Source organism: Rhodamnia argentea, chromosome 5 (genome assembly GCF_020921035.1).
Source record: "Rhodamnia argentea isolate NSW1041297 chromosome 5, ASM2092103v1, whole genome shotgun sequence".
NCBI lineage: Eukaryota > Viridiplantae > Streptophyta > Magnoliopsida > Myrtales > Myrtaceae > Rhodamnia > Rhodamnia argentea.
The window spans coordinates 6,483,634-6,511,003 of NC_063154.1; the positions used below are offsets into that span (position 1 = coordinate 6,483,634).

The 27,370-nt window shown below is 39.5% G+C and overlaps 2 protein-coding genes and 1 non-coding gene across 5 annotated transcripts; 2 read left to right on the plus strand and 1 right to left on the minus strand.

Moving 5' to 3' along the window:
- Positions 1–162: 162 nt before the first annotated feature.
- On the minus strand, positions 163–234 carry TRNAD-GUC. The gene has a single exon. It is a non-coding gene; the product is annotated as a tRNA-Asp (tRNA).
- A 7,428-nt stretch (positions 235–7,662) lies between these two features.
- On the plus strand, positions 7,663–13,499 carry LOC115755165 (agamous-like MADS-box protein MADS2). 3 transcript variants are annotated; one of them, XM_048278432.1, is made up of 9 exons: positions 7,663–7,868; positions 7,932–8,186; positions 11,188–11,272; positions 11,454–11,515; positions 11,635–11,734; positions 11,928–11,972; positions 12,064–12,105; positions 12,692–12,828; positions 13,071–13,499. In XM_048278432.1, the coding sequence occupies exons 2-9, from the start codon at positions 8,002–8,004 to the stop codon at positions 13,159–13,161; spliced, it is 747 nt and encodes a 248-aa protein (XP_048134389.1). In that variant the 5' UTR covers positions 7,663–7,868; positions 7,932–8,001; the 3' UTR covers positions 13,162–13,499. The 3 variants fall into 3 exon arrangements, with proteins under 3 accessions (XP_048134389.1, XP_048134391.1, XP_048134390.1); XM_048278433.1 differs by having other exon boundaries at positions 7,664–7,868; positions 11,931–11,972; XM_048278434.1 differs by lacking the exon at positions 11,928–11,972.
- LOC115750576 (universal stress protein PHOS32) lies at positions 12,112–26,606 on the plus strand. The gene is made up of 4 exons (XM_030688049.2): positions 12,112–12,254; positions 25,176–25,560; positions 25,681–25,775; positions 26,221–26,606. Exons 2-4 carry the CDS (start codon positions 25,230–25,232, stop codon positions 26,521–26,523), a joined length of 729 nt encoding a protein of 242 aa, XP_030543909.1. The 5' UTR covers positions 12,112–12,254; positions 25,176–25,229; the 3' UTR covers positions 26,524–26,606.
- Positions 26,607–27,370: the final 764 nt, after the last annotated feature.

Genomic DNA, 27,370 nt, shown 5'->3' on the forward strand with positions numbered 1-27,370 from the left:
GACAAGACCACCTTTAACGCACATATGCGTAAACAAAAGCCCTCGTGGAGTGTCGCTGACCGTCCGATAGAGTGGAGTGAATTTGGTCCGTTGAAATGTTTGACTCGGAGGGACAGATCGACGGACTAAAAACTGTGATAAAGGCAAAATGGAAAATAAAATCGCCGTTGCCGGGGATCGAACCCGGGTCTCCCGCGTGACAGGCGGGGATACTTACCACTATACTACAACGACCTTACCGTATATCTTTCCGATTTGAAAACTATTTATTACAGTTATTATCATAAACACTCTTATGTAGAAACCTGCCAATCTACATGAAAATTTTAATATACCCACATGAAGAGGTTACTATTTCTTGATAAGTTAAAATTTTAGGGTAATAAAATCAAAAACTCCAATCTAGTATGTCGGTTACACATTTTGCGAAAGTAAATTTTTCGAATAATCCAAAATCGGTATACCCTTGAAAAATGAAACTCTTTGTTGCTTCTGTTTAATATCCTGTTACGCACATGACGGTGACTCCTCTTACGTGGATCCGATATAGAAATTCGGCATAAATGTCTCTATATATGACATCGTTGAGGGGAAGCTAGCCAAACACAAGGGAGAGAGTGATGGAGAATATGCGAGCCCTCATAGATTCTTCGCTCTAGAACAATTAACCTAATGGACTTGGCATTTTCCGCGACAGGGCATATGAAGAGATACGTTGCCAACATTCTGAATGCTCACCCTAGAAAAGCCAAAGTTTCATGATCCTCTTCCTCGCAAAATTGGGACCTATCTGACAAGCGTGGATTGCTGAGACGGCATTATTTCTAAGAGGCATTTATGCTGAGTTTACACGTCGGATCCACATCAAACGAATTGTTTGTCACATGTTTTTTTTTTCATGTCAGCAACTTAACGGAAGCAAGATTAGCATAGATTTGTCACAAGCGAAACCGATTTGAGATTTATCGTGATGCGAAAATCAATTTGATTTAAATGTGTGACGGGTGTTCGAGATCTCTGATGGTATCAATTAATCTCCTTTTCTTTTCTTTTCTTTTCTTTTTGTGTTCTAAGTATTTAGAAGAGAGAAAGCATGGTATTACCTTCTTCTTCTTCTTCTTCTTCTTTTCTTTTGGGAGGGGGGAAAAGGAAAAGGGCCGAAAAGGGAAAGAAGCCCAGAGAAAGAAACTAGGGCGGGAGCGGAAAAAAGGAGCGGCCCCAAAGACGGAAAGCGTACGGAGGCCGGGCCTGAACTCGACACGTGTCGAAGGGACGATGTACGGCCCACAGGCCCTCTCCTCCTCTTTTCCCAGCCATCATCATCCCGGGGGAGGCCGTACCGTCTCGGACGACGCGCGTGTCGACACGGACACCATCTCCTGGTTTCCATCTGGTTTTTGATCTTCGTCTACTGAATTTTATCCCCCCTGTTGAGGGATCTTTCACCTTAAACCTTTAATGAAGTGTTTGTCTAGCTCGGTCCTTTTCCTCGTTACCCTTCTGTTATATCTCAGCAACTTCGCAATCTTCGTTGTGTAAATCTTCATTAAGCTCGCTGCCAATGTTAAAGCAAGTCGCGCGAGCACCAATAGATGAAATGCATGCTCATCCTTCATGCAATTGTAAAAATTTCCTTAGTAGCAGAACTAGTACAACTTCGTGTAGCGTGAGAGATACGTAGCGTCGTATCGGGTTTTTGTTATTTTCCTGCCTCTCCTTAACTCTCAAACTGGCATGATGTGCAGTTTGGTGAAGACTCGAGCAGTCTCTCTTAATACTGCAGCTAGGTTTGATGGATGTCTAATGTTGCGAATTCCAAACCTGTAATGTAGAATTTGATGTGCGCAGAAAAAGAGTTGCGAGCCGTGGCTACCAAACATGATAATGTCGAAGTTGGTAATATGCCATTTTCACGACTCGGTTAGCTGATGACCTCGATGACTTGGAGGGTTTCACTTCCATCATCTCCTTTCTTTGTCCATGCGATTATAAATGCTGTGAAGGCCATACCTCTTTGCTCAATTGCAACTTCTGTGTTGTGCAAATGGTTGCTGATCACCCTAGACCTAAGCCTTCAAAGTCGAGGCAATATCTGGAGAACATGAATTGAGTCCTTTTTCTTTTTTTTTTCTAGCATGGCTGCGACCATCTAGAAGTACCGAAGATGCAGTTATGATGTTCTGGAAATGGAAGCGACCCAAGATCCGAATAAGATTCAGGTGTTAACTCAATTTCTTTACAATTTGTAATTGTAACTTAGGGCTAGCTCCCTTCTATTCTCCAGCATGAAGACTGTATCCCAATTGAATTGTTTTATGTGACATTTGGTACCTCTTCATGAATTAGTGTATCCGACACATCTCTCATGTATTTGATTTCAAGCAGAGCTGTTACCGGGAATATGAAAAATTGAACATGAGTCGCCGAGGCAAATCAGATCTTCCAAGGCACTTCCAGTGATTATTGCGTTACTTCTGTAATCTGCAATTTCCTCAATTTGTCTTTGCAAAAAGTCATGATGCTCTCTACTTCTTATAGCGCCATAAGATGTTTGCTGGTCAAGATTTTTAAAGTTTAGTTGCCCTGCAAAAGTAGAATGCTACCTGAACTTCAAGTCGTATACTGTCAGCAGACTAAGTTCATGCTCGGTCCACCGGATGAACTTTGCGAAAAAGGTAAAAAAGTATGAATATTCGCTATTCGGTGTGGCCAATTTACAACCAGTGTTGATGCGCTGTGTAATAATTGGCTTTATTTTCTTGATTTACAGGAGGCCATGCTACTTGAGACCAACAATGCCCTAAGAAGTTGTTGCATTTTTACTCTACCCTAAGTTACGGCACGATCGGTTCACTTCTATACTCGCACACACGTTGCAGTAAAAGAATATCTTGATGATCTTCGCTCGTCCGCAATTTCCCCGCCGCGACATCTTTCTGTCTTCCGCCTCTCAAATGATCTGCCAACTTCATGTCAGTATGCCGAAGATTTGTGTGCATCCACCTCTTTGTTCCTTCAGAGTTGGAGAGTTCCGTGACACGGGTTACAGTTCTGGTCTTTAGGGATAGCGCCATGGTTGTTCATAGTTAGCGAGGCGGGTAATCTCTGTACAAAAGATGAAAGTATGATTCACAAACATTTTCGCAAATAACCAGGCGTACATCCCGTCCATAGTTCGTGATCTGAAAGGGTAAAATGCATTCTAACCCTTTTCCTGGTGCTGGATAATGCAAATTTGAGTAGATCAGAAAGCTTATTATAGTTGCTTTTAAATGGCGTCAACCTAAAATGACAGAAAAAAAGACGCAACTGAGCATGCTTGAAAGAACATAAACATCGGTCAGGCCGGACTTCCACTTAGGTTCACCACCCAAGCTTCATCCTGGTCGTGGATAGATCGCCCAGGTTTGGCACTGATGGCCGAGTGTGATCTGTTTCCATTATTGTCCAATACAAAAGTGCCGTGCCCTGTTATCAAGAAACGATCTAATTAAGCAGTGGTTTCTCAAACTGGTTTGGCAGCTAGAGCGAGATTGATGCCGAGCTTCAATCGATGCGGAACGCGAATGCAGGAGACCCGAAACCCCGATTCACAACAGTCAAGCCGCTCAGTTGCAGCATAACTTCGAACCCCGCAGCTATAAGATGCGTCGCGGATCGGGCAAAAGTTTCATCAATTTTCCATCAATCCAGACATTGTTTACTATCATCGAACTTTCAGGTGCCCCGCCTTTTGAAAGCAAACAACTTTCCTAAAAAGCAGCGCTGGTCGATCGACTATTATGTCCAACATTTGATCTCAACTCCAACGACCACATCTAAATTTCATGGACGCTGCTCGTGGGAAGAATTTGGCTACAATTCGAAAAATTATTGTTATCACTCGTAAATCGAAACCTGCTCATCTACCTGAAAAATTTACCATGCCCACACGAAGAAGTTAGTATTGCTCGATAGGTTGACATTTAGGATAACATCGTCAGAAGTACCGACCGCCCTAAAGTAATTTTCGAGTCCCCAAAAAATGCCAAGTCTATACACACCCCTGACAAATCTACTCGTATGTTGCTTTGTCTGGTATTTTATTAAATTGCTCACGTCGAACCTCACGTGACAAGCAGCTCGTCTAACATGCATCTGATGTGGAAATCAACATATATGGCTCATTGAATGACCTTTGGTATTGGAAACAAAATTTGAAGGAAATATCTCATATTGCAAATTAGGGCCAAATTGAATATGCTCCTCTCTCACAAATCACCGAAATCTTAAAAAAAGATAAGTGCAATGGAAGTCCTAAAACTTATCGCGAAAGTGCAATTGAGCTCTAAAATTTTCAAAAAGTACAATCAAATCTTAAAACTTTTCAAATTGGTACAATCAAATCTTTCCGTTAGCACCGTCAATTTGACTAACGAAAAATGCTGTGTGGTATTTTTTAATTAATTTCTCTCTCCCACATGGCATTATTATTATTATTATTATTATTATTATTATTATTATTATTATTATTATTATTATTATTATTATTGTTGTTGTTGTTGTTGTTATTCAAATCCTATTTAAATTAAATTAAAAAACTAAATAAGAAAAGCAAAAATTTTATATAAAAATGAAAAATGCAAAAAAAAGAAAGAAAAATGGCGGGATCGACGATGGAGCATTGCCGCTGCTGCTCATCGTCGGCCCTTGTCCGGCCGGGGTGAGGCCTTATCGAGCCTAGGCAAGGGCACCCGGATCGGGGTGTACGTCAATCCTCACCTGGGGCCCGCCCATCCTCACACATGGCCGATGACCTCCGCTAGCCCCTCCGGTGGTGGTCGGTGGCAGCGGCGGCGCTCCCCCAACTAACTTGCCATTTTTCTTTCTTTATTTTCAGTTAGTTTTTTTTTTAAATAGAATTTTAGCTTTTCTACTTTAGTTTTTTTATCTAATTTAAATATTTGACTAAAAAAAATCTAACTTACATAAAATTTGGATAAAAAAATTAAAGAAAAAATGCCATGTCAGCATTTTCGTTAGCCAAACTAACATAATTAAAAGAAGGACTTGATTGCACCAATTTCACAAATTTTAAGACTTAATTGTTATTTTTACAAGTTTTAGGACTTAATTGCACTTTCATTACAAGTTTTTGAGGAAGCTCTTGCTTGGAAGGGAAGCTGCCGAAGATGGCAAGAATGGAGAGGAGTTGCTATCCACGTTCATCCAAAGGGTGCTCGATGGAGATAAGACACAGGAGACTCTGTGAGGCTTCGTACATTCTTTGCTCGTGAACGATTACCCTCTGGACTTGGCATTTTTCCAAGGCAAAGTTTGCGAAGAGACACGTTGCCAGCAATGTAAATGCTCGCTCGGAATAGGCCAAAGTTTCGCGACTCTTTCCAAGATATTATCTTCCTCGGAAATTTTAGATTCATCGGACGAGCTTGAATTTGTAAGGAAACTGTCAATATTTAAGCTGAATTTCCATGTCGGATCCATGCCAGATGAACCACACATGTTTCCAAGTCAGAAATTTAACAGTGTAATTGGACGGAAGCAAGCTTAGACTAGATTTGTCCCCATTTATTACGATGCAAAATTAATTTGAGATAAATATGACGGAGGTGTTTGGGATCTTTAATGGTACTAATCCTGATATTTGTTATGCATTTTCACCGAGACGTTTGAGAAAACTGCGTCAAAATTGTTGAAAAAGCTGGAAAAATAAAATCAACTGTCTAAGTCGTGCAAACACTATCCTTAAGGAAAAATTCCACCGCTCCCACGAGTAACTCGATAGGAACATGCTTTAGCGATTATCCTCCCAGGATACAACAGACCTTCCTCTTTACTCTGCACTAGATAATAGGGGGAACAACAACAACAAACAAAAAAATTATATGTAAAGCCCAACATAGAACGGAAAGAAATAAAGAACCGTTTCTCCTTTGTCAACGATCGCATCAAATTGAAAATCGTTACAAATTGGCTGCAGTTAAAATTGTTACCGAAATGCTACTTTTTTCTTTTTTATGCGCGTCATAATTATTATCAAAGCTGTCATAAAAACCGTTAATATGATTTCGCTGAAAGTTCTCAACAGGGGTCTCTCAACGTACATGGTATTTTCTTTTTCCTTTTCCTTTTCCTTTTGGAATGTGGGGAAAGGAAAAGAGAGTGGAAGAAAAGGGAAAGAAGCCCCAAAGAAAGAGACTAGGGTGGAAAGGAAAACGAGCAGAGGGTGCGGAAAAAAGAAATGTGGGCCCCACGAGGGAAAGCGTACGGATCGCGGCCTGAACTCGACACGTATCATAGGGATGACGTGCGGCCAACAGTCTCCCCCATCGTCTTCCCCAGGAGGACGCGCACCATCTCGGACGGCGTGCGCGTCAACGCAGGCATCATCTGCAGCGACTGAGACCGCTCTGCTTCTGATCTGGTAATCAAAGCTCTACCGGTCGCTAATCCTCGTCAGTTTCAAAAAAAAAACCTAGGCCGGGACAGCAAATGCGAGCTCGACACGCGCGAGAATCTTGGCGGTCCGACACGGCTTTTCGCTTTCGTCTGTCCCCAGAAGCCCGTGAGAGGACGGCCAGTTTCTTTCTGCGGGGCGCTCCGGCTTCCTTCTGTGTTTGTGGACTGACATGGAACAGGAGACGCCACCCCCTCCAAAGGATTTAACCCCCATCGACCTGCAAAGTTTGAGAATTTTGGGGGGTGCACTTCGGTCACGATGAAGATTTGAATCCTCATCACCATTAGGGTTACGAGCTGAGAGATTGATGGATTCATTTCTAATGGGAAATCGCATTAACGGAGCTCCAATTTGAATAAGGGTTTATTTTGTTAATATGTAGTGTGCCCTCCTTGTCTCCCGATCAGCTTTCTCCCTCACATGACCAGGCCGTCATACCGGGAAGGAGCCATTCAATCACTCTAGCCCGTGTCTCGGATACTTCGAGGGTTTAAGAGTTCATGTTACTAAAATCGATGTTAACCCACATTACAATTCTGTTCACGTGTGTAGATGCTTTTCTCTTGGAGGAGATGGTTAGAGCAATGCTTGTGATCAAGATCCGTTTGAAAATACAAGAAGGGACGAGAAGGAATCATATGGTTCCTACATTGAAACTGTTCCTTCCCCTTCTCTTCTTCATTCTACCCTCTTCTCTTGTTGTTTTGTACGAATTAAGACACAAGATCAGCCCTTCAATTCATTTCCCAAGAGAAAAAAACAATGTTCCCTCCTATTCCATGGCTATTTAGGACTAACTTTTGCGAGGGAACTGTGCTGCTGACGAGTTCTTTTTCTGTCCTTTTTCGGTTGATTCATTGAAGTGAGCACCAAAGTTTAGGCAAAACTTTCTCCATTTCACACTCGTACGCACATATATCGCATATTTGAGAATTCCCGGAATCCAAAACCTCATATTTTCATATTTAGAGGAAGGTGGTCCTCACATTCCTATTCAACACCTATTCAGACTGAGTCACCCGCTATTCATATAATGTCCATAAGGACAGTTCGTGGCCATTCATTGAACTCATTTTGAACTATTTAGTCATTGTCCCTTTCAACTAGTACTATCTACAGTAAAATTTGCACACCCGTGTGAATGTGTGTGTGGCCTTTAATCCTTTCCGGTTAACGCTCATTATTCTTAAGAACAAAAAATATCTCTCTCTCTCTCTCTCTCTCTCTCTCACAGCTTGTGCAATGAGGTCTGTCTGGTACACAATAAGAAACCTAATACCTAGGAACGGAATGAAAAGGAAGGAGTTTCCTTAAGAAGAAGGAGGAGGGGGGGGGATAGAGAGAGAAACCATTCATTGTACTACAAAAGATTCACAGCACAAGAAAGGGAATCCTATGTTAGCCTAGGAGAGGGAGAGATCAGAGCTCACAGGGGCTGGGTTTGTTGGGTAGTGTTTATGCTTTCATTTTAAGAATTGGAATAACTGATCAGGAGAAATTTTTTCAATCTCGAAGCGAGGAAAAAGGAAAAAATAAGAGCTATGGGAAGAGGGAGAGTGGAGCTGAGGAGGATCGAGAACAAGATAAATCGGCAAGTGACGTTCGCCAAGCGGAAGAACGGGCTACTCAAGAAGGCTTATGAGCTCTCGTTGCTCTGCGACGCCGAGGTCGCTCTCATCATCTTCTCCAGCCGCGGCAAGCTCCATGAATTCTGCAGCGGCTCAAGGTATCACATATCTGTATGTTATGACTTGTTTTTTCGTTATTGCAAACATTCTTGATCTGATGATGCCTCCCCTCAGGGGAAGAAAACCCAGAATCGAGATCACACTGTTTCATTAATTCCTCTCGTTCACAGTTCTTTTTGAGAAACCCTCGAGTCCTGGTGACCTGGATCTTGGTGCTGCCGTATGAAAATGGTGATTTTTATCGTAATTTTTCTTGGGATTTCAGTTTTTCTTGGCTCTTTTCTTGTGATTTTACCTTTTGAGTTTCGGCTTTCAGCTGCACAGTTTTCTCGCTTCGTGGGGGTTTCTGATCATCTCCTTTTGTTTTGAGAAGTGGGCTTTGCTCCTCTTCTTCTTTGTTCTGGCCTTCAACACATCTGCAGAAGCACACGGTTCGACATCTCCTGTACGGAACTGAAACGCTCTTACAGAATTACAAGGAGCGGCATGTTTCATTTACAAATTTTTTGCGAAAATTCACGAGTAAAAAGCACTGAGTTGTCTTGTCTAAATTTTCCTCTAGGTCTTTCTTTTTGCCTCTACCTGCTAGTCAGTAGTGGGATGTGCCAAAAAAAAAACAAGAAAAGAATATCTTCCAGTATAATCATGAATTATCATGCAAAAGAACAAAGTATGCTTACATAGCTTGTGTTTCCAGCAATCACAATTCGTAGCTTGAGCCTAACGACAGGTTTAGAGCTTTTCATAATCTTTCTTGAAGTTCTTTCCCTTGCATTCTTGCTTCTTTTCGTATTTTCCTTAGCTTTTTCTCCCAAAGTTTTTACGGGGGGAGAAACCCTGGATGCATCCTTAGATCGGTAAGGTCTCTTGCGAATGGTTAAGCATGCAAGTGATCTTTCCTTCGTGGAAACCGAAACTGATCAATCAAGCAAATCTACCCATCATTATGTTCTTTGCCATACTATCGTTTTGTTGATGATTTTATGATATAATTTGCCACGGCTTTTGAGTCATTCCTTCTCTATCTTTCGAGCTTTTGATGGTCAGCTCTAGCTTTCCTCCATGTACCATGTAATTCCCACTTTGAAGAGAGGCTACTATACATTCCTGATGGACCATAAGCTTTTCATTCCCCCTCAGAAGCGATTAATAAGCGTGGACACCGGCTAGTCAAAAAAATTTAGGTTTGCCTTTTTCTCTTTGTGGGCACACTGAGCCCTATTGACAATTTTTAAGCTTAATTGATAAATTAATCGAAGGCCGTTTCACATCTTAAACCATGATTGTGTGCCATAGACATACAATTACATGTATATTCCAAAGATAAATGAATAATCTTATTAGCTTATTTCGACCCAATTTGCTGTTTACGGACTGAAATTGGCAAACGTGAGCTGGTTGTTTGGACTTCGTTTATGGTAAATTCAGCCGTGTATTCTTAGGCTATTGAGATGTACATGCTGATTAAATGAATTCCCTCACCATCAATTGACATTTGTGATACAATCAAGTAGGACTGTGACGTAGCGATTTAGGATGGGGGAATTCAACTGAAAATTTGTGTCCGACTAGTTTTCACATTTTATGACAAGATTTGATGTCTTCTACTGTTCTTATGATTAGTTTGTTTAGTTACTTATTTTCCTAGGACTCTTTAGTTTAGATGATCTTGCGCTTCCACAGTTTCGGAATATTTCGCTACGATTGAACATGAGAATATCCACGGATTGACTTTTTATTTCTTTGATACTTTTTGCTGGTTCTATGTCCTGGTTTCCATCTAGTTCTTGATCTTCATCTATAATAGTTCGATACACAATTTTTTGAGTTTGATTTTGGCTGGCCTTTCACTTTCCGCTCATTTCACCATTGATTTGGATGATTGGATTGAATATGTCACTACATATGTAGTGATGTATCTGGTGTATCTGATTTCCCAGCCTCTCCTTACCTCTCAAATAGTCAGAATGTGCAGGTTGCTGAAGGCTCAGACAGTCTCACTTAATACTAATGACTAGGTTTGATGGAGGTCTTATGTTGTAGATGCCAAAGTGTCTAATGTATAATTCACTATGCATGGAGAAAGTGTTGCGTCTCGCGGCAACTTAACACGATAATGTCAAAGTCAGCAATAAGCCATGTTGTGACTCGTTACTTCGTGACTCCGAATCTCCAACAACTTGGAGGATTTCATAGACACAGATTGAGCCGTGAGCGGCAACTACTTCACCCATTTCGCCTGTTAGAGTAAAGCTTCAACTGTTTTTGGCTATTGAATCTTACCAAAGTTATTTCTGGAAGAAAAAAAAAAGGGAAAACTTTGTGATTAAGAAATATTTTCTCTCCTTCCATTTGGTATATGTCTTCATTTCAACTTATCTTGTACGTGTATATGGTCAAAACATTGCGAATTAAATCTTTGATCTTGCATATAGTCAGGTAGATAACTTTTGTTGTTGTTGTTACATGTAAACATGCGCAATCACTGATTCTAATGTTTGATTGCACAAAACTTGGCTCTTGAATATGGGGCACGAAAAAACCGCATCGTATTTTTGAAAGCCAGGAAATACATAATCTTCTTCCTAGATGATCATATTGAAGCGATTCTTTATATTGCTTTAGTTTGGCTACTAGGGCTCGCCTGTTTTGCGGAAAATGAATTGGAAATAGTTTTCCTACTATTATTTGTATTGCTTACAAATATTAGTAAAAAAAAAACTCATTATCAACAACAATGTGTCTAAACATGTTCGTTCATGATGAAAAGAAATTTGATTTGTTCATTTGAGTAAGTGATAAAAGCGATTACTTTTAAAAAAATGTTTAACAAATTGTGGATTCCCTATTTTCATTTTGCTTAGATCGAATTACATTTTCTCTTCTTTCCTTGTCCATGTGATTCTAAATGCTATAAAAGCCATACCCCTTTGCTCTATTGCAACTTCTATATTGTGCAAGTATTGCTGATCACTCAAACTCTTAGCCTTTAAAGTCAAAGCGATATCTAGAATTGACAACTAAAATCCTTTTTTCTAGCATGGCTGCGACCATCGAGAAGTACCAAAGATGCACTTACGATGTCCTGGAAATGGAAGCTACCCAAGATCCGAATAAGATTCAGGTCTTACCTAGATGTAGAATTTTACAATTTGTCCCTTAGGGCTAGTTTCTTCTCTTCTCCGGCATGAAGACTCTTTCACTTTAAATAATTTGAATTGGTTTCGCGAGACATTTAGTGGAAAATCCTCTTGATGAATTAGTGGGTCGATACATCTCTCATGTATGTCCTTGATTCCAAGCAGAACCGTTACCAAGAATACGTTGAACTGAAGACTCAAGTTGAATCTCTACAAGGTACACAAAGGTATGTGCACCATCGATCTATAGTAGGAAACTAGTTTATTTTGCTCGTATCGCTAGAGATGATTCGACAAGTATTGAGGAAGTTTCCTTATGACAATTTAAATGCTCGGCGTTTCGCAGGAATCTTCTAGGGGAAGACCTAGCGGAACTAAACATGGAGGATCTGGACCAGCTGGAGAATAAGCTTGACAAGTCACTAAGGCAAGTCAGGTCTTCCAAGGTACTCCCAAAGATTATCGTGTTACCGCATTTTTAGTTTGCTATCTATGTTTTCCTTGATTATGTTTTCAAAAAGTCGTGATGCTCTGAAAACATTTTACTTCTTATAGCGCCATAAGATGTTTGCTAGTTTAAAGTTTAGTTTGCTCTGGAAAAGTAGAATGCTATCTGAACTTCAAGTTATATTCTGTAAGCAGACTAAGTTCATGCTCGGTCAACTGGATGAACTTCGCAAAAAGGTAAAGAATATGAATATACGTTATTCGGCTACACTGATTCACGACCGCCATTGACATCCTGTGTAATTGGCTTAATTTTCTTGATTTACAGGAGGACAAGCTACTTGAGACCAACAATGCCCTAAAAAGAAAGGTAACAGCAATACTAACATCTATTGAAGTCGTTGCATTTTACTTAATCCTAAGTTATAGCACGATCGGTTCACTTCCATACTTGCACGTTGCAGTTAAAGAATGTCTTGATGATCTTCGTTCATCTGCCTTTTCTCTGCCGTGCCATGGGTTACAGTTCTGGTCTTTAGGGATAGCGCCACGATTGTTCATAGTTGGTGAAACGGAAAACAGTTGCCCTAAAGATGAACATATGATTCACAAATATTTTGCCAATAACTAGCTGGCCGTTTTGATAACCAATAAAAAAAGGGTACACTGCCAGTTCCTAGTGTCTCATCTGAAAAGTACAAATGTGTCTTCAAGTACTCGTACATCTTTACCAATACGTTTCCTAGTGCTGGATAATGCAAATTTGAGTAAATCAGAAAGTTTATTAGTTGCATTAAAATGATGTTCACCTAAGTTTACTGCAAAAAAAAAGGCAATCAAGCGTGCTTGAATGAACGTAATTGATGGCCGAGTTTGATTCGTTTTGTCCAATAAGCCATGTTATGTTATTAAGAAACAATCTAATTAAGCAGTGGTTTCGTGAACTGACTTGGCAGATAGAGGAAATTGATGCCGAGCTTCAATTGTCGTGGAACACGAATGCAGGAGATCAAAACGTGATTTACAACAATCAAGTTGCTCAGTTGCAGTATAACTTTGGACCCCTCAACTATAATGATGCATCGCAGATCAGGTAAAATTTCAGCAATTTTCCTCAGTCCAAAGATTGTTTACTGTCATTGAACTTTTGTGTACCACACCATTGGAAAACAAACGACTTCCTAACAAGCAGCATTGGTCGATCGACTATCATGTCCAAAAATTGTTCTCAAGTCCAACATACACGTGTAAATTTCATTGACACCGCTCGTCGGAAGAATTTTTCACTACGCAGTTCCCTAATGCTGTTTTAAAAGAAAATTTCTTGTCATGCAGCTTCAATCCCATGTCTACCGAGCAGCGGAACAACTTGGCAAGCTCAGCTCAAACTGGTACTAATCGGTACATCCCTGGATGGATGGTTTGATTTGATAATAATCGCTTCTATACTCATGACCAACCAGTGTGTTCACAAAATATAAGCATTGGCATGCTCGTGGAGGAGATTAATAAGTCTGGTATTGTAGATGGCCCTCTAATTGCCTTTCAAACAAGGAGCAATTTACAAAATGAATGGCTTACTGTATATGTTGTCGTACCGATGTAATAGTCCTGCTGCGCCAGATTGGAAATGAGTTGGTGGTTGCCAATAAGAGCTTCGGAGGACTTAGTTGTTTTGTGTTTGCTGTGTTTGGAATTCCGAATGGTCTGTAAAGTGATGGCATCGTGCAGAACGTGATCAAACTGATTATGTTTATCTGATGACATAATTGAAATCCTGGAGCAAGTATAACTCATCCATTTTACCATTTCTTGACCTGTTTTTCCATTGGTTTTTCGGCTTAAGTATGAGTTCGGTTATTGGTGAGCTGGGGCTAGCTTGTGTTCCTCGTTCTAGCGAAGAACTTGCTTCTTATGATCAATCCCGGCTGGCAATTTTCGGGTCGATTCCATGTCTGTCACTGAACTTCAAAGTTCATCTAAATTTGCGAAATATCACAGCCATTCTCTCATGACTCATATTTGATGAACTCTTATCAGCCACCATATGATCCATGGCGATCCTCTGAGACCATAGAATTCGAATGCTAACATCGATCTTGTATTGTTGTATTGAAGATTGTTGCCTTTTGAGCTAAATTATATTGAATGCCTTGTCTGTTCATCTCCTTCGTTTCCACTTAATTCTGATGATATCAGCAGAAGATGAACTAGCTTAGTGTTGCGAAAAACGCCAAGAGATGCACAAATTCAAGAGCAAAATAGCTAAGGATGAAAGTAAAATAAGAACGCACGAGACACGATTTACGTGGAAAACCCAAAACGGGAAAAAACCACGGGGAGAGAGAGGGGTTTCACTATCTTCAATAATGTGTACAAGCGTACAATCAAAAATCCAAAGATCTAACAAGAAGAAGTGAAAAACAAAGGGTTTCGGGGCCGAAGTAAAAGCAAAACGTTACAATATACAATTCAAGATATCCTTTTCATAACCCCATCTAAGAAACCCTAAAACAAAGTGAATGGTCCAAAATAACCTTATCACTAATTTGAAAGTCAAAAATATAACAAATCTCCACCTTGACTTCAAATCTTCGGAAGTGCGTTTTACCAAACGCTACAAGACCTCTCTCCCTCACCATCAAGAGTGACCACACAAGGCCACCCGCCAAACGATGGAATCGACAACGCACACCCCTAAGCCTACGTGAGCGTACTCGATGTAGGAAACAAGAGATGAAACGCCATCAACTCCGCCTAAGTAACTCAAACGGTGAGAACACCAACCAAGTCCAAATAATGCTTGAACTTAGTCAAAGGAATTGGTTTGGTCAACATATCTATTTGGATTATTTGCTTGTAGGTACTTTCTTCATTGTAATTGTACCCTTAACAACCTCATCACGCACAAAGTGATAACGAATGTCAATGTGTTTCGTTCTCTCATGATACATCGCGTTCTTGGTTAACTGAATTGCACTTTGGTTATCGCAAAAGATAACGGAGGCTTCCTCCTGCTTTACCCCAAGTTTTGTAACTAAACGCTTCAACCAAAGAGCTTCCTTTACTGCTTCCGTTGCTGCCATGTACTCTGCTTCGGTAGTAGATAAAGCAACCGTGTCTTGCAAAGTTGCTCTCCAACTAACCGCGGAGCCACCAAGCGTAAAAACATAACCTGTCAAAGATCTCCTTTTATCGAGATCACTCGCATAGTCGGAATCAACGAAGCCAACAACCGAATGCCCCGTATCACAATCTCTATCAAAGACCAAACCAACATCCGAGGTGCCCCGGATATACCGAAGAATCCACTTCCTTGCTTGCCGGTGAGCTTTACCTGGATGTGCCATATACCCGCTCACAACACTAACCGCTTGGGAAATATTTGGACGAGTGCAAACCATAGCGTACATAAGACTACCCACAGCACTAGAATATGGAACTCGAAACATCTCATCTTCATCTTCTTTGGTTTTAGGTGACAAAGAAGCAGAAAGTCTAAAGTGAGACGCCAAAGGAGTACTTACCGGTTTAGCATTCTTCATGCCGAAACGTTCAAGCACTTTTTCAATATACCCCTTCTGCGAAAGGTATAATTTCCCAACCTATCCGTCTCTGCAAATCTCCATACCTAGAATTTTCTTGGCTGCTCCAAGATCCTTCATCTCAAATTCCCTGCTAAGTTGCTTTTTTAACAAGCGTATCTCTGACATGTCCTTCGTTGCAATGAGCATGTCATCCACATACAATAGCAAATAAACAAAAGAACCATCATGCAATCTCTTATAGTACACACAACTGTCATGCGCACTTCGCGAATAGCCATGACTTAACATAAAACTATCAAACCTCTTGTACCATTGTCGTGGAGATTGCTTGAGACCATACAAAGAGCGTTTCAATTTGCAAACGTGATCTTCTTTACCCTCAATAACGAATCCCTCGGGTTGAGACATATAGATTGTTTCCTCAAGCTCGCCATGCAGAAAAGCGGTCTTGACATCAAGTTGCTCAAGTTCTAAATCATAAAGGGCCACTAATGCGAGCACCACACGAATGGAACTATGTTTCACAACTGGAGAGAACACTTCATTAAAGTCGATCCCTTCCTTCCGACTAAAGCCCTTCGCTACCAAACGTGCTTTGAATCTTTCATCTTGAACCCCTGAAATTCCCTCCTTTTGTTTAAAGATCCACTTGCATCCAACAGCTCTTTTGCCCTTAGGCAATTTCACAAGATCCCAAGTTTGGTTCTTATGAAGAGAGTCCATCTCTTCATTCATCGCAACAAGCCACTTTTCAGATTTAGAACAACTAGTAGCTTCACGAAATGTAGAAGGTTCTTCAATACTAAGCTCTTCAACAATTGTAAGAGCATATGCTACTAAATCAACAAAACCATACCTCTGGGGAGGCTTAATTTGCCTTTTAGCTCTCCCTACAGCCAAAGTCCGAGGTTGTTCCACTTCTTCTACTTCTTCTTTAATCGAATCTGAATCTTGTTGCTCACTGTCACTTTTCGATTGAATAGGAACATCTTCGGAAGTTCTCCTTGGATGCTCTACATTAAACTCCACCTCTTTCGCTATATCCTCTTCTTGAATATCTCGAGACTCAACAACTTTTCTTTGATCAAGCATAGAGTTTTCATCAAAAGTAACATCCCTACTGATTACAAACTTTGGTGACCGAGGATCAGAACACCACAATCTATATCCCTTAACTCCATATGCATAACCAACGAAAATACCTTTCTTGGCTCTAGGTTCAAGCTTACCATCTTTTACATGATAATTAGCGGGACATCCAAATATTTTCAAAACAGAATAATCGGAAGGTTTACCGGACCATACCTCGTTTGGAGTCTTACATTCAATTGCGGTAGAAGGAGAACGATTCACCAAATAACATGCTGTGTTCACGGCTTCAGCCCTGAAATCTTTATCAAGTCCAGCATTAGAAAGCATACATCTAGCTCTCTCTAAAAGTGTTCGGTTCATGCGCTCCGCCACCCCATTTTGTTGAGGTGTATACCCGATTGTTCGATGTCGAACAATCCCTGAATCTTCACGGTACTTGTTAAAATCACCTCCGCAAAACTCAAGACCATTGTTTATTCCGAGACGCTTTATCTTCTTGCCGGTTTGATTTTCAATCAACATCTTCCACTTCTTGAATGTATCAAAAACGTCACTTTTACGCTTCAAGAAATAAACCCAAACTTTCCTAGAAAAGTCATCAATAAATGTCGGAAGATAAACTGCACCACCTTTAGATGTAACTTGTGCAGGTCCCCACAAATCGGAGTGAATGTAGTCAATTGTGCCTTTTGTCGAGTGCACCCCAGATCTGAAACTAACTCTGCTTTGTTTCCCGTAAACACAATGCTCACAAAAGTCAAGTGAGACTGTATGTTTCCCACAGAATAAACCACGCTTACTCAAGATTGTCATTCCTCTTTCGCTCATGTGACCCAACCGCATATGCCACAACCTTGATTTATCGGAATCTGAAGAGGATGATATATTTAAAGAACCAACAACGGTACTTCCCCGCAAAACGTAAAGACCATTCTTCTTGTTACCTCTCATCACAATCAAGGAGCCTTTTAAAATTTTCAAAACTCCACCTCCACCAGTATACATGCAACCAGTGGAATCCAAACTGCTCAAAGAAATAAAGTTCTTCTTCAAATCTGGGATGTGCCTAACATCCGTCAAAGTTCTTACTACATTGTCATGACATTTGATCCGCACCGTACCAATACCCACAATCCCGCAAACTGCATTGTTGCCCATCAAAACCGAACCACCATTTACTTTCTCATATGTGTGGAACCAATCACTATTTGGGCACATATGGTATGAACAAGCCGAATCCAAAATCCATTCATCGTCTACATGACAATCCGAAGACAAAATAGTAAGAACATTATCTGCATTAACAAACTCATTATCCTTAACTAGACTAGCCGAATCGGAACTTTCCATTGACTTTTTTCCCTTGGCTTTGAGCAAAGGACACTCGTTTTTATAGTGTCCAAACTTGTGACAATAGTAACACTCAACCTTTCTCTTATCTTGGCCTGACCTAGATTTCGAACGGCCTTTATTATTACCGCGTCTATCCCGATGATTAGACCTTCCCCTAACAACTAAACCATCTGCTTTATCTGCACCGCTACTCGCATTCAATTTTGTACGTATCTCTGCGGAATTCAGCGAAGCCTTCACATCTTCAAGAGTTATGGATTCTCTTCCATACAACATAGAATTCACAAAATTCTCATACGAGGTCGGTAGTGAGCATAACACAATTAGGGCTTGATCCTCATCATCTAACTTCAAATATAGATTTTTCATATCCATAACAATTTTATTAAATTCATCTAGATGTTCTTGGATAGGAGTACCTTCTTGCATCTTTAGCGTGTAAAGACGCTGCTTCAAGAATAATCTCGTCGTAAGAGATTTCTTCATATAGAGACTCTCTAACTTTTGCCATAATCCCGAAGCCGTTTCTTCATCAGCAACTTCACGAAGCACCTTGTCGGATAACGACAATTGGATGGTGCTATGCGTCTTCTCTTCCATCTCCTCGATCTCTGCCGCAGTCATGTCGTCGGGATAATTCCCATCCAAGGCTCTAACCGAACCTTCTCGACGTAACAAAGCCTTCATCTTGATCCTCCATAGCCCAAAATTGTTTTGGCCATCGAAAGGTGCCACTTCGAACTTGATAGATGCCATCTCGAACAAAAGATCGAAATTCCTTGGCTCTGATACCAATTTGTTGCAAAAAACGCCAAGAGATGCACAAATTCAAGAGCAAAATAGCTAAGGATGAAAGTAAAATAAGAACGCACGAGACACGATTTACGTGGAAAACCCAAAACGGGAAAAAACCACGGGGAGAGAGAGGGGTTTCACTATCTTCAATAATGTGTACAAGCGTACAATCAAAGATCCAAAGATCTAACAAGAAGAAGTGAAAAACAAAGGGTTTCGGGGCCGAAGTAAAAGCAAAACGTTACAATATGCTATTCAAGATATCCTTTTTATAACCCCATCTAAGAAACCCTAAAACAAAGTGAATGGTCCAAAATAACCTTATCACTAATTTGAAAGTCAAAAATATAACACTTAGCCTAGGATGTACACGTTTTAAGAAAGTTATTAGCAACTTCAAATGGGAAATTTTACATTTTCAAAGCATATTCGGTGACGCTTAACAAGTGTTCTAGGGGGCACTCTCATTTTTCGATCTTTGAAAATCCGGTACACGTTTTAAATTGTTGTCTTTGCACGTCAAGATGTATAGTTATAATATGGGCAAAATCGACAAGTTAAGCGGAAATGATATGGTAGTTCCTCTAAGGCTTTGTTTATTTCGCATAAATGAAAAGTTCGGAATATCCTATCCTAACAAGTTAGTTTTATTTAGGAAAAATTGTTTGAAAAATCCTCAACTTATTGCACTTTTGCCAATTCGGTCATAAATGTATCGGTTTTGCTGATTAAATTTTAAACATTTTCACGCTTTATCAATTGAGTCTATCTGGCTAATTTTGATAGGAAATCTTTAATGTGGACGTTGAGTGTCTTACATGGTATGACCGACGTTGACATGGAAATTTTTTTTTCAATAATGTTTTAATATTTTGCTAATTTTTATTAATTTGTTTGTTTATTCTTTTATTTCTCCTTTTATTTTTTTCTTATGTTTTTCCTTCTTTACTTTTTTATTTATTTTTTATTTTTTATTTTTCCCTTTGCCGGCTTCAAGCGAGGGCGACCCTTGCCTGAGGTAGATTTGGTGAAGGACCGCACTTGCCAGAGGCCGGCACCTTCCGCCGGCCATCGACGAGTCCCGACGATGGCCAACGTATGGAAAAAGAAAAAGTAAAGAAGGAAAACATAAGAAAAGAAAAGAAGGAAAAAGTAAAGAAAAGCTTTTTTTAAGTACCATTTTCAGATTAAGATTATTTAATATATCCCTTCGGTTGTATGTATAGTATCTCAAAACCTAAATATCTAAAATATTTCCCTGAATTCTATCCTATAAAAAAAACCAACAAGTCAAGTAATTACCCCATAGATCCTATATCTATATATATGAAGAAGAAATCAAGTAGCGAATGTTCCTATTTCGAAATAATAAATTGCGAAGCGGGACAACTATTGAAAATGAGCGAAACCATCACAAGAGTAAATAAAAAATAAAAAAAACTATTAACATATTATTAAAATTATCCACGTTAGCGTTGATCGTGCTAAGATGACCGACGTCCACATTAGCGATATCTAGCCAATGGTCAAATAGAATTAATTGGCAAAACGTGAAAATGCTTAAGACCGAACTGGTAAAATTAAAAGGTTTACGACTGAATTGGCAAAAATGTAATAAATTTAGAAATTTTTAGATAATTTTTCCATTTTAGTTATAATTAAGTTAGAGAATGAAGGGAGCGCTCGCGAGATCATTCGCATTATGAAAGAAAGTTATGAATGTAGCGTATCCGTCTCGAGAAATACTTTGTTCTTAGGGTTAGATGTCGAAGAATACGTTAAGAAGCTTCGGCACCTATCGCGTGCCCATGATCCATCAACTCCTGAGCATATATGAACGATTGGTGCACGGGCTATATCTCGAAAATTTAAAAGCGTTGGTAACATTCAAAACGTGCAATATCTATCTCGACGAGATATGTTCTGTCTTGTTTTTTTCACCAATTACATGAGACGTGTTGAGAAATTGAGGATTGAGATTAGATTTTATTAGACCCAATTAAGATAATTTTCATGGGTCATGTCGAACCCCTTTTTCCTAAAAGTCTGCTTTCCTCTCTCTCTCTCCCTTCACTTCGAGGAAAGTTGTTGAGAGGCTTCGGTTGGCTAGTCTTGTCCGAATCATTAGCGAAACTATGAAAGACCTCTTTTGGCTGTCGATCGGAATTGGTCATCTTCTTCGACAGAAGTCAAAGATTGGTTTTTTGGAGCGTCGCAAAAGTCAAAGAGGGTGGTTGGTTCATCAACCTTTGCAAGGATTGGAATATTGTCCTTCTTCATCAATCCACATTGTCCGCGTGAATGTGGCGCATTTGCATTTGCATCATGAATTAGGAGAGCATCTTCCATTGCAGTTCAGAAAATAATTCGATACTATAGTTCATCGCATTGTGCGATCCGTATTCGATTCGGTTATTGAATTTCGATCATAGGAAAAATTACCGGAAAAGTCCTAAATCTATTGCAATTGTGTTAATTCAATCCTAAATTATTACTTTTTTGCCGATTCAGTCCTAAATATTTTGCAATTGTGCCAATTCAATCCATCCAGCAAATTTTAGCCGACCGACATTGAAGTGGACGCCAGCTAACTGGAGACATAATATTTTTATTTTTTTGAATTTTAAAATTTTTTATTGTATTTTTTTCTCTTTTCTTTTCTTTTCTTTTTTTCTTTTTTTTCTTCCCCTTCCCTCTTCTTCCTCCAACCGATCCCCTAGTCATGCCTAGGCGAGGCTCGAGCTCACCAAATCTAGGATGGCTAGGCAAGGCTCTCGGCCTTGCCATGGCCGGGTGACCAGTTGAAGGAAGAAGAGGGAAGGGGAAGAAAAATAAATAATAAATAAAATAAAATGATAAAATATTATGTTGTCGATTGGCCAAAATTCGTTGGATGGACTAAATTAGCACAATTACAAAAGGTTTTGGAGCTGAATAGACAAAAAAAAAAGTTTATGACTGAATTGGTACAATTACAATAAGTTTAATTTTTGTCCAAAAAAAAAAACAATAGGCTTAAGACTTTTTTTGGTAATTTTTCCCTATTGCATATAGTCAACACGAAAAATCTAAATGAATCTTGAAAGTTCGACCGGTTATGGTTTATGTGCATGTGGTAAGTCATTGGTGTATGTCTCTTGTATTGATTGAGCTCGGTTTCGGTCTTGAGAGATTAATTAAGTCTGTTTTCTCTTCCAAATCCGGCCTAAAGAAATCAAGATTAAAGGGATTGACCACTTCGTCTAATACTATTCTATGTAACAAAGGGGACATCCTACTTTTAAGGGATGACAATCTTTTCGTTTCCCCCAAAAAGAACATCCTCAATTAGTTATTTATAAATATTCCACCAATGAACAAGTTTGTAAGTTAATAATTTTATCTTCTCTATAACGTGTTTCAATTTTAAACTTTGAGTCTTTTCTAACATAACCTTGCAAGAAAAATTAACCATGAAATTTTATTATCATATGTATGTGTACAATTTCTTGATATCATATTAAATGGCAAGCAAAAGTTGATATATAATGAATTTTACAAAATTGGCTTCTTGCGAGATATTTGAATTATTAATTATCAAAATTGAAATTAAAGATACAATATAACGAAATCGCACATATATGCACGCATGAAAAGAGAAAAATGCTTGAGGGTTTTATTTTTTTTTTTTTTGTAATTTTGCTTGTAAGATAAAAAAAGGATTTTTTGGTTAATACCACGAAAAATCCTAACCTGATACACCCGAGATAAATTTATCCCAAGTTAATTTTTTTATCACGAAAAGTCTCAAACTGGTATATTTGTGACAAACTTACATTATGTTAGTTTTCATTAAATTTTACCATCAAATTACTAAGTTGGATGAAACGTGGTAGTTGACGGGTGTGCCGGTTTTGAGTTTTTTTCCTCCGTTTGTCACAAATGTACTAATTTGGATTTTTTTGTAGTCTTAACCCAATTTAATGGAAACTAGCGAAGAGTGAATTTGTCACAAGTGTATCGATTTTGGATTTTTTGTGGTCAAAAAATTAGTTTAAGGTAAAATTGTCACAGGTATATCATTTGGAGTTTTCATGATATTAACCGAATTATAAATTACATTTGGTCATTAAAAGGATATTTTGAAATAACCAATCGAGATATTCTGGGTAAAGAAAAAAAGAATTATGATCCCTTAAAAGTAGGAGACCAATTTGCTTCATATGATAGAGTAGATGATTTCTTACCATTAGTCAATAACTCAGATATCGAATTTGCAAAAATCTTTATAATTGTCGGGGATAATAACACAAATAATCCCCGAACTTTGGTCAAATGTGCAATATCATCCCCATACTTTTATTTTGTGCAATATGATCCCCGAAGTTGGGCCTGATGTGTAATGTATAATCCATAATCTTTTAATTTGTTCGACGTTTGTTCGACGTGGTTCCTAAATGAATGATAAATGTTCAATTTAGTCCATAAACCATCGATATGTGTACAATATAGTTCTTCTATATGCATTATTGGCTAAATTAAACATTTATCAGTATTCTATGGGCCACACAAAGTAAATTAAAAGTTTTCACGGACGACATTACATATTATATTAAAATTCATGAACCATTTATGTGGTTCTTCCTAAAATTAATTAACTGTGTGTGTGCCCTTTTGCTGGAAGGGAATATAATGATAGCCAAAGCGAGGTTCTTTTGTGCATATGCTTTTGATATTCCTAACAAAGGACATGTCTCCCCACCAACCATCATGACTCTTTAGAGGGGCCAGCTACTTTTTGGTTTCGTGTATGCTTATTCTGCAAGCGGTCACACAAGAAAAATAAAGGCATCTACTTAATTTTTTTTTATTATTTGCATAAAAGGTGGTGAACAATATATATTAAGAGCTAGCTGGATATATTAAACTTAATTGGACGAGATAATTACCTTTTCCCATATTTTAAAGATGTCAGGCCTGTATTTACGTGGCGTGTTCATCACGGTACCGCACAAGAAGAGAAAAGGAAGAATAAATATTTTGGGTAACTTTTGTCCCTAAAATATTGATGCTTTATGTGATTTAGCCCTAAATCTCCAACCTTGGCACTATTTGGCTATAAATTGCACGATTAAGAATCGTGGTAGTTTACCTTGCCCTAGCTAACACATGACCATTCTCACGAATCGAGAAAATATATCGAGTTTCTATTTGATGCAGCATCGCTGCCGAAATTATCGTCTTTGATATCATTGTACTCTACACTTTGTTGTCACATGTCAAGAAATTAACATTGCATGCGCATGTAGTAGGTGTGGAATACCACATATAACTCGAACCTGATTAGCTTGAATCCAAATGTGTTGTATTCACGTTGAAATCAAGGCATATTCTTAACCATTATGCATTGGAACGTACGGTTTTTTTATCATGTCAATTATTACCAAGCACATAACAAACAAATTTTTTGAGACAATTTGCATAAAATGAAGGAGAAATACATAAAACTATTTTCTTTTAGGGGAAAAAAGCATGAAAAGGGGAGTAGGTGAGGGTGAGAGTAATGCAACTCTCCCTCATGTATGCAGCTGATTCCTTTTCTTTTGAGCTACCAGAAGCCTAATTCTCTTCGTTTTCCATGAATATTTTAAGTGATCCAAAGAAACCAGGGAGGCACCAGCTTGCAGATCAAAGAGACATATTTTAATTTAACCATCAGTTGATTCTTGCAAATCACTAGGAATGTATAATTGACGCCGTGATTACTCAGACAGTAATCTGTCCTAATCAGACGAATGTTCTTAAGTAGAACCCACGATTGTGTAAAGCAAAAGAAATGCATCCGGTGATGATGCTAAGAACGCCGAATTTAAGGCTTGCGCCGTTTTTTGGCAAAATCGTAGCCACTGGAGAGGGATTTCTCTGCGAGTGCCCATCACTGTTGATGACGCGAGATTCGGCGATCGGCCGTCGCTCGTTGCTTTGATGCTATGACAAATCAATCTTTCAGGAATGGGCGAGTCTCCGCAGACTGTACCAAGTTGAATCAATTTTTAGATATATTATTTTTACTTGCTTTGTGGGATTTGCATCTTTATCTTGAAGTTATGTTCCCTCTTTCATACGAAATGAAGATTTCGGTTCCGACCAAAACAGAAAAAAGAAATGCGTATAGACGTGCAAAAATTGCATACACTGGCCTTCACATACTCTCCTCCTTCCAGAAAGTGAAAGCTGTTATTGTTTTAAAAAAAAAAAAAGACAAAAAAGGAAAAATAGAAAAGCAATTCAACATGCTTCGATGAAATCACATGGATCTTCCAAGACAGTCATCAGAGACATAAAGAAAGACAGTAATGGAAAGACCAGAGAGCAAATCAAGATCACTTAACCACCCGGGATTATAATTAGCTCCCTAGAAGAAAAGCCACTTTGTGCTGGGATTGGTGGTCTAAGAGGGGGCCTGGCCCTACAGATTCATGACAGGCACGTTCAGGAATTGCCCCCACAAGATAAATTCTAAAGCAACAAAGTAACCAACATGATTAGATTGCCCAATAGTGCAGAGAAGAAACGAGGGAAGAGAAGAAGATAAAAGCAGAGCAGGATGGTGAAATTTGGCCGAGACCAACCTCTGGAAACCGGCACAGCATTTGTACAGATTTAGCTTCAGCATCTTTCTGTATTGTGCGCCTCACCTGAAACATTTTTGGCGCTTGAGGAAAAAATGGGGAGGACAGGCACAAGATTGCCGGGATTTTGCCTCAACAGGATCAGGCCTCATGTGAGAGTCCGGTCACCTCCCACACAATCAAAGCCGGAACCGAATGCCGTCAAACCTGACCGACAGGCGGAAAATCCAGGGGGCGGCGGCGGCAGCATCGAGGAAGAGAAGCTCGGGAATGGGGAGAAACCCGGGCAGGCGACGGGGCGGCGGATTATGATCGTGGTGGACTCGAGCATCGAAGCGAAGGGAGCTCTCCAGTGGGCGCTGTCTCACACAGTTCAGAGCCAGGACATCATGATACTTCTGCACGTGACGAAACCGGCTCAACAAGGTCTTAATTTCTTCATGCACAAGTTCATTTTGGGATTCATCTCCGTGTGGGCATATGCCTTGATGAGTGAGTGGTTCTTGAAGCAAAAGAGGTGGTTGTGCTGATATGATTTGATTGCAGGAACCTGTGAAGAGTTCACCAAAGAGACAGCTCCGACAAGGGCTTACCAGCTTGTTCAGTCTCTGAAGAATATGTGCCAGTTGAAGAGACCTGAGGTGGGCATTCAATCGTAACTCGCTAGAGATCAAGAACTCTGCTTAGAATCCATTAAACCAAGATTTGCTCTCGCCCATTCTCAATGATCTTATGCATAATGTCTCTTTTGTACAAGTGTTTTCTTCACTCATTTTTCTTGTCCCAGAGGGAATCATATGTTCTTTTTCTTTCCAGTGGACCTGTAGTTTCATATTCATTCTTCTTTCCAGTTTCACAAGCTTTTGATGCTTTCTCTGAGTGGATGATTAGGGGAAAAAAGAAAGCAAGAGCTTAAACAAAGGGACAAAGTTCTCACTCCACCACATCATGGGGTTCACTTTCTTTTCCTTTCTAAGTGAATTGAAAGTAGTAGTTTTTCTCATTTATGTGCGTTCCTTTCATCTGTTGGAAATTAAATTCCCAAGTTGTAGCTGTATTTGTTAAACAAAAACTGGGTTTTGGTAGGTGCAAATTGAGACAGTGTTAGTGCAAGGGAAAGAGAAGGGTCCAAAGATTCTGGAGGAGGCAAGAAAGAGTGGGGCATCCCTGTTGGTGATGGGCCAAAAGAAGAGGTCGGTAAGCTGGAGATTGCTGATGATGTGGGTCGGAGGGAACCGAATGGGGAGCGCCGGCGGCGGCGGCGGAGTCGTGGAGTACTGCATCCAGAACGCCGAGTGCATGGCCATTGCCGTGCGGAGGAAGAGCAAGAAGCTCGGCGGCTACTTGATCACCACCAAGCGCCAGAAGGATTTCTGGCTCCTTGCTTGAATCTGAATCTTCCCTATTTTAAGCTGTGTTTCTGCCTCCCAATCCGATGACACAATGTACGTGAAGGTTCTTTCTTCTTTTTTCTAGCCCCCGCCAATTCACATTCTATGTACATACCGAAGTTATCGAAACGCCGGACCACGTTTCGGTCTCGGAGCGTGTCGAGAGAAAAAGGGTTGGGGATTCTTCTCTGTGATGGCCGAACTGAATTTGCAGCGAAAGTAGCTTGGAAGCCACCAAAAAATTCTCAATCCTATTGGATTGGTACTAATACGGTCTTAAACTTTTTAATTGGACCAATCTAGTCCTAAATCATTTTGCATTGGTATTAATTCAATCCATCCGGCCAATTTTGACAGGAAATCGCTAACATATACGGTTATCCTACGTAATGCGGCTAACGCCGACGTGGATATTTAAAAATAATTTTTTGAAGTTTTACAATTTTTATGTTCTTTTCTTTTCGTTTTTTTACTATTTTTTGTTTTCTTTTTTACTCTTTTCATTTTGGCCATCGACTCACCCAAGCCCTCGCCAAATCTGGGCTAGGGCTGCCTCGACCATAGCCGGCAAGGCCGCGATGGCCCTCGCCGGCCAAAATGAAAGGAAAAAGAAAGAAAGAATATAAATTAAGTTTTTAAGAAAATGCAAGACAAAAGAAAGAAAATAATAATAAATTCAATTATTTAAAAAAAAAAAAAAAGGTGTAAGAAAATGTCCACTCAGCACCAATTGTGCCACGTAAGACAGCTAGCGTCCATATCAGCGATTTCAGGCCAAAATTGAAATGGACTGTATTGGTAACAATATGAAAAGATTCAAGAGTAAATTAAACCATTTGAAAGAT

Bases quoted from the DNA above. Each gene is read 5' to 3' on its own strand.
- LOC115755165 (XM_048278432.1), top strand. From the start codon at position 8,002: ATGGGAAGAGGGAGAGTGGAGCTGAGGAGGATCGAGAACAAGATAAAT. The intron at 11,735-11,927 runs GTACTCCCAAAG...ATATTCTGTAAG, and splicing joins GGCAAGTCAGGTCTTCCAAG to CAGACTAAGTTCATGCTCGG. The intron at 12,829-13,070 runs GTAAAATTTCAG...CTTGTCATGCAG, and splicing joins AATGATGCATCGCAGATCAG to CTTCAATCCCATGTCTACCG.
- LOC115750576 (XM_030688049.2), top strand. From the start codon at position 25,230: ATGGGGAGGACAGGCACAAGATTGCCGGGATTTTGCCTCAACAGGATC. The intron at 25,561-25,680 runs GTCTTAATTTCT...ATTTGATTGCAG, and splicing joins GACGAAACCGGCTCAACAAG to GAACCTGTGAAGAGTTCACC. The intron at 25,776-26,220 runs GTGGGCATTCAA...GGGTTTTGGTAG, and splicing joins GCCAGTTGAAGAGACCTGAG to GTGCAAATTGAGACAGTGTT.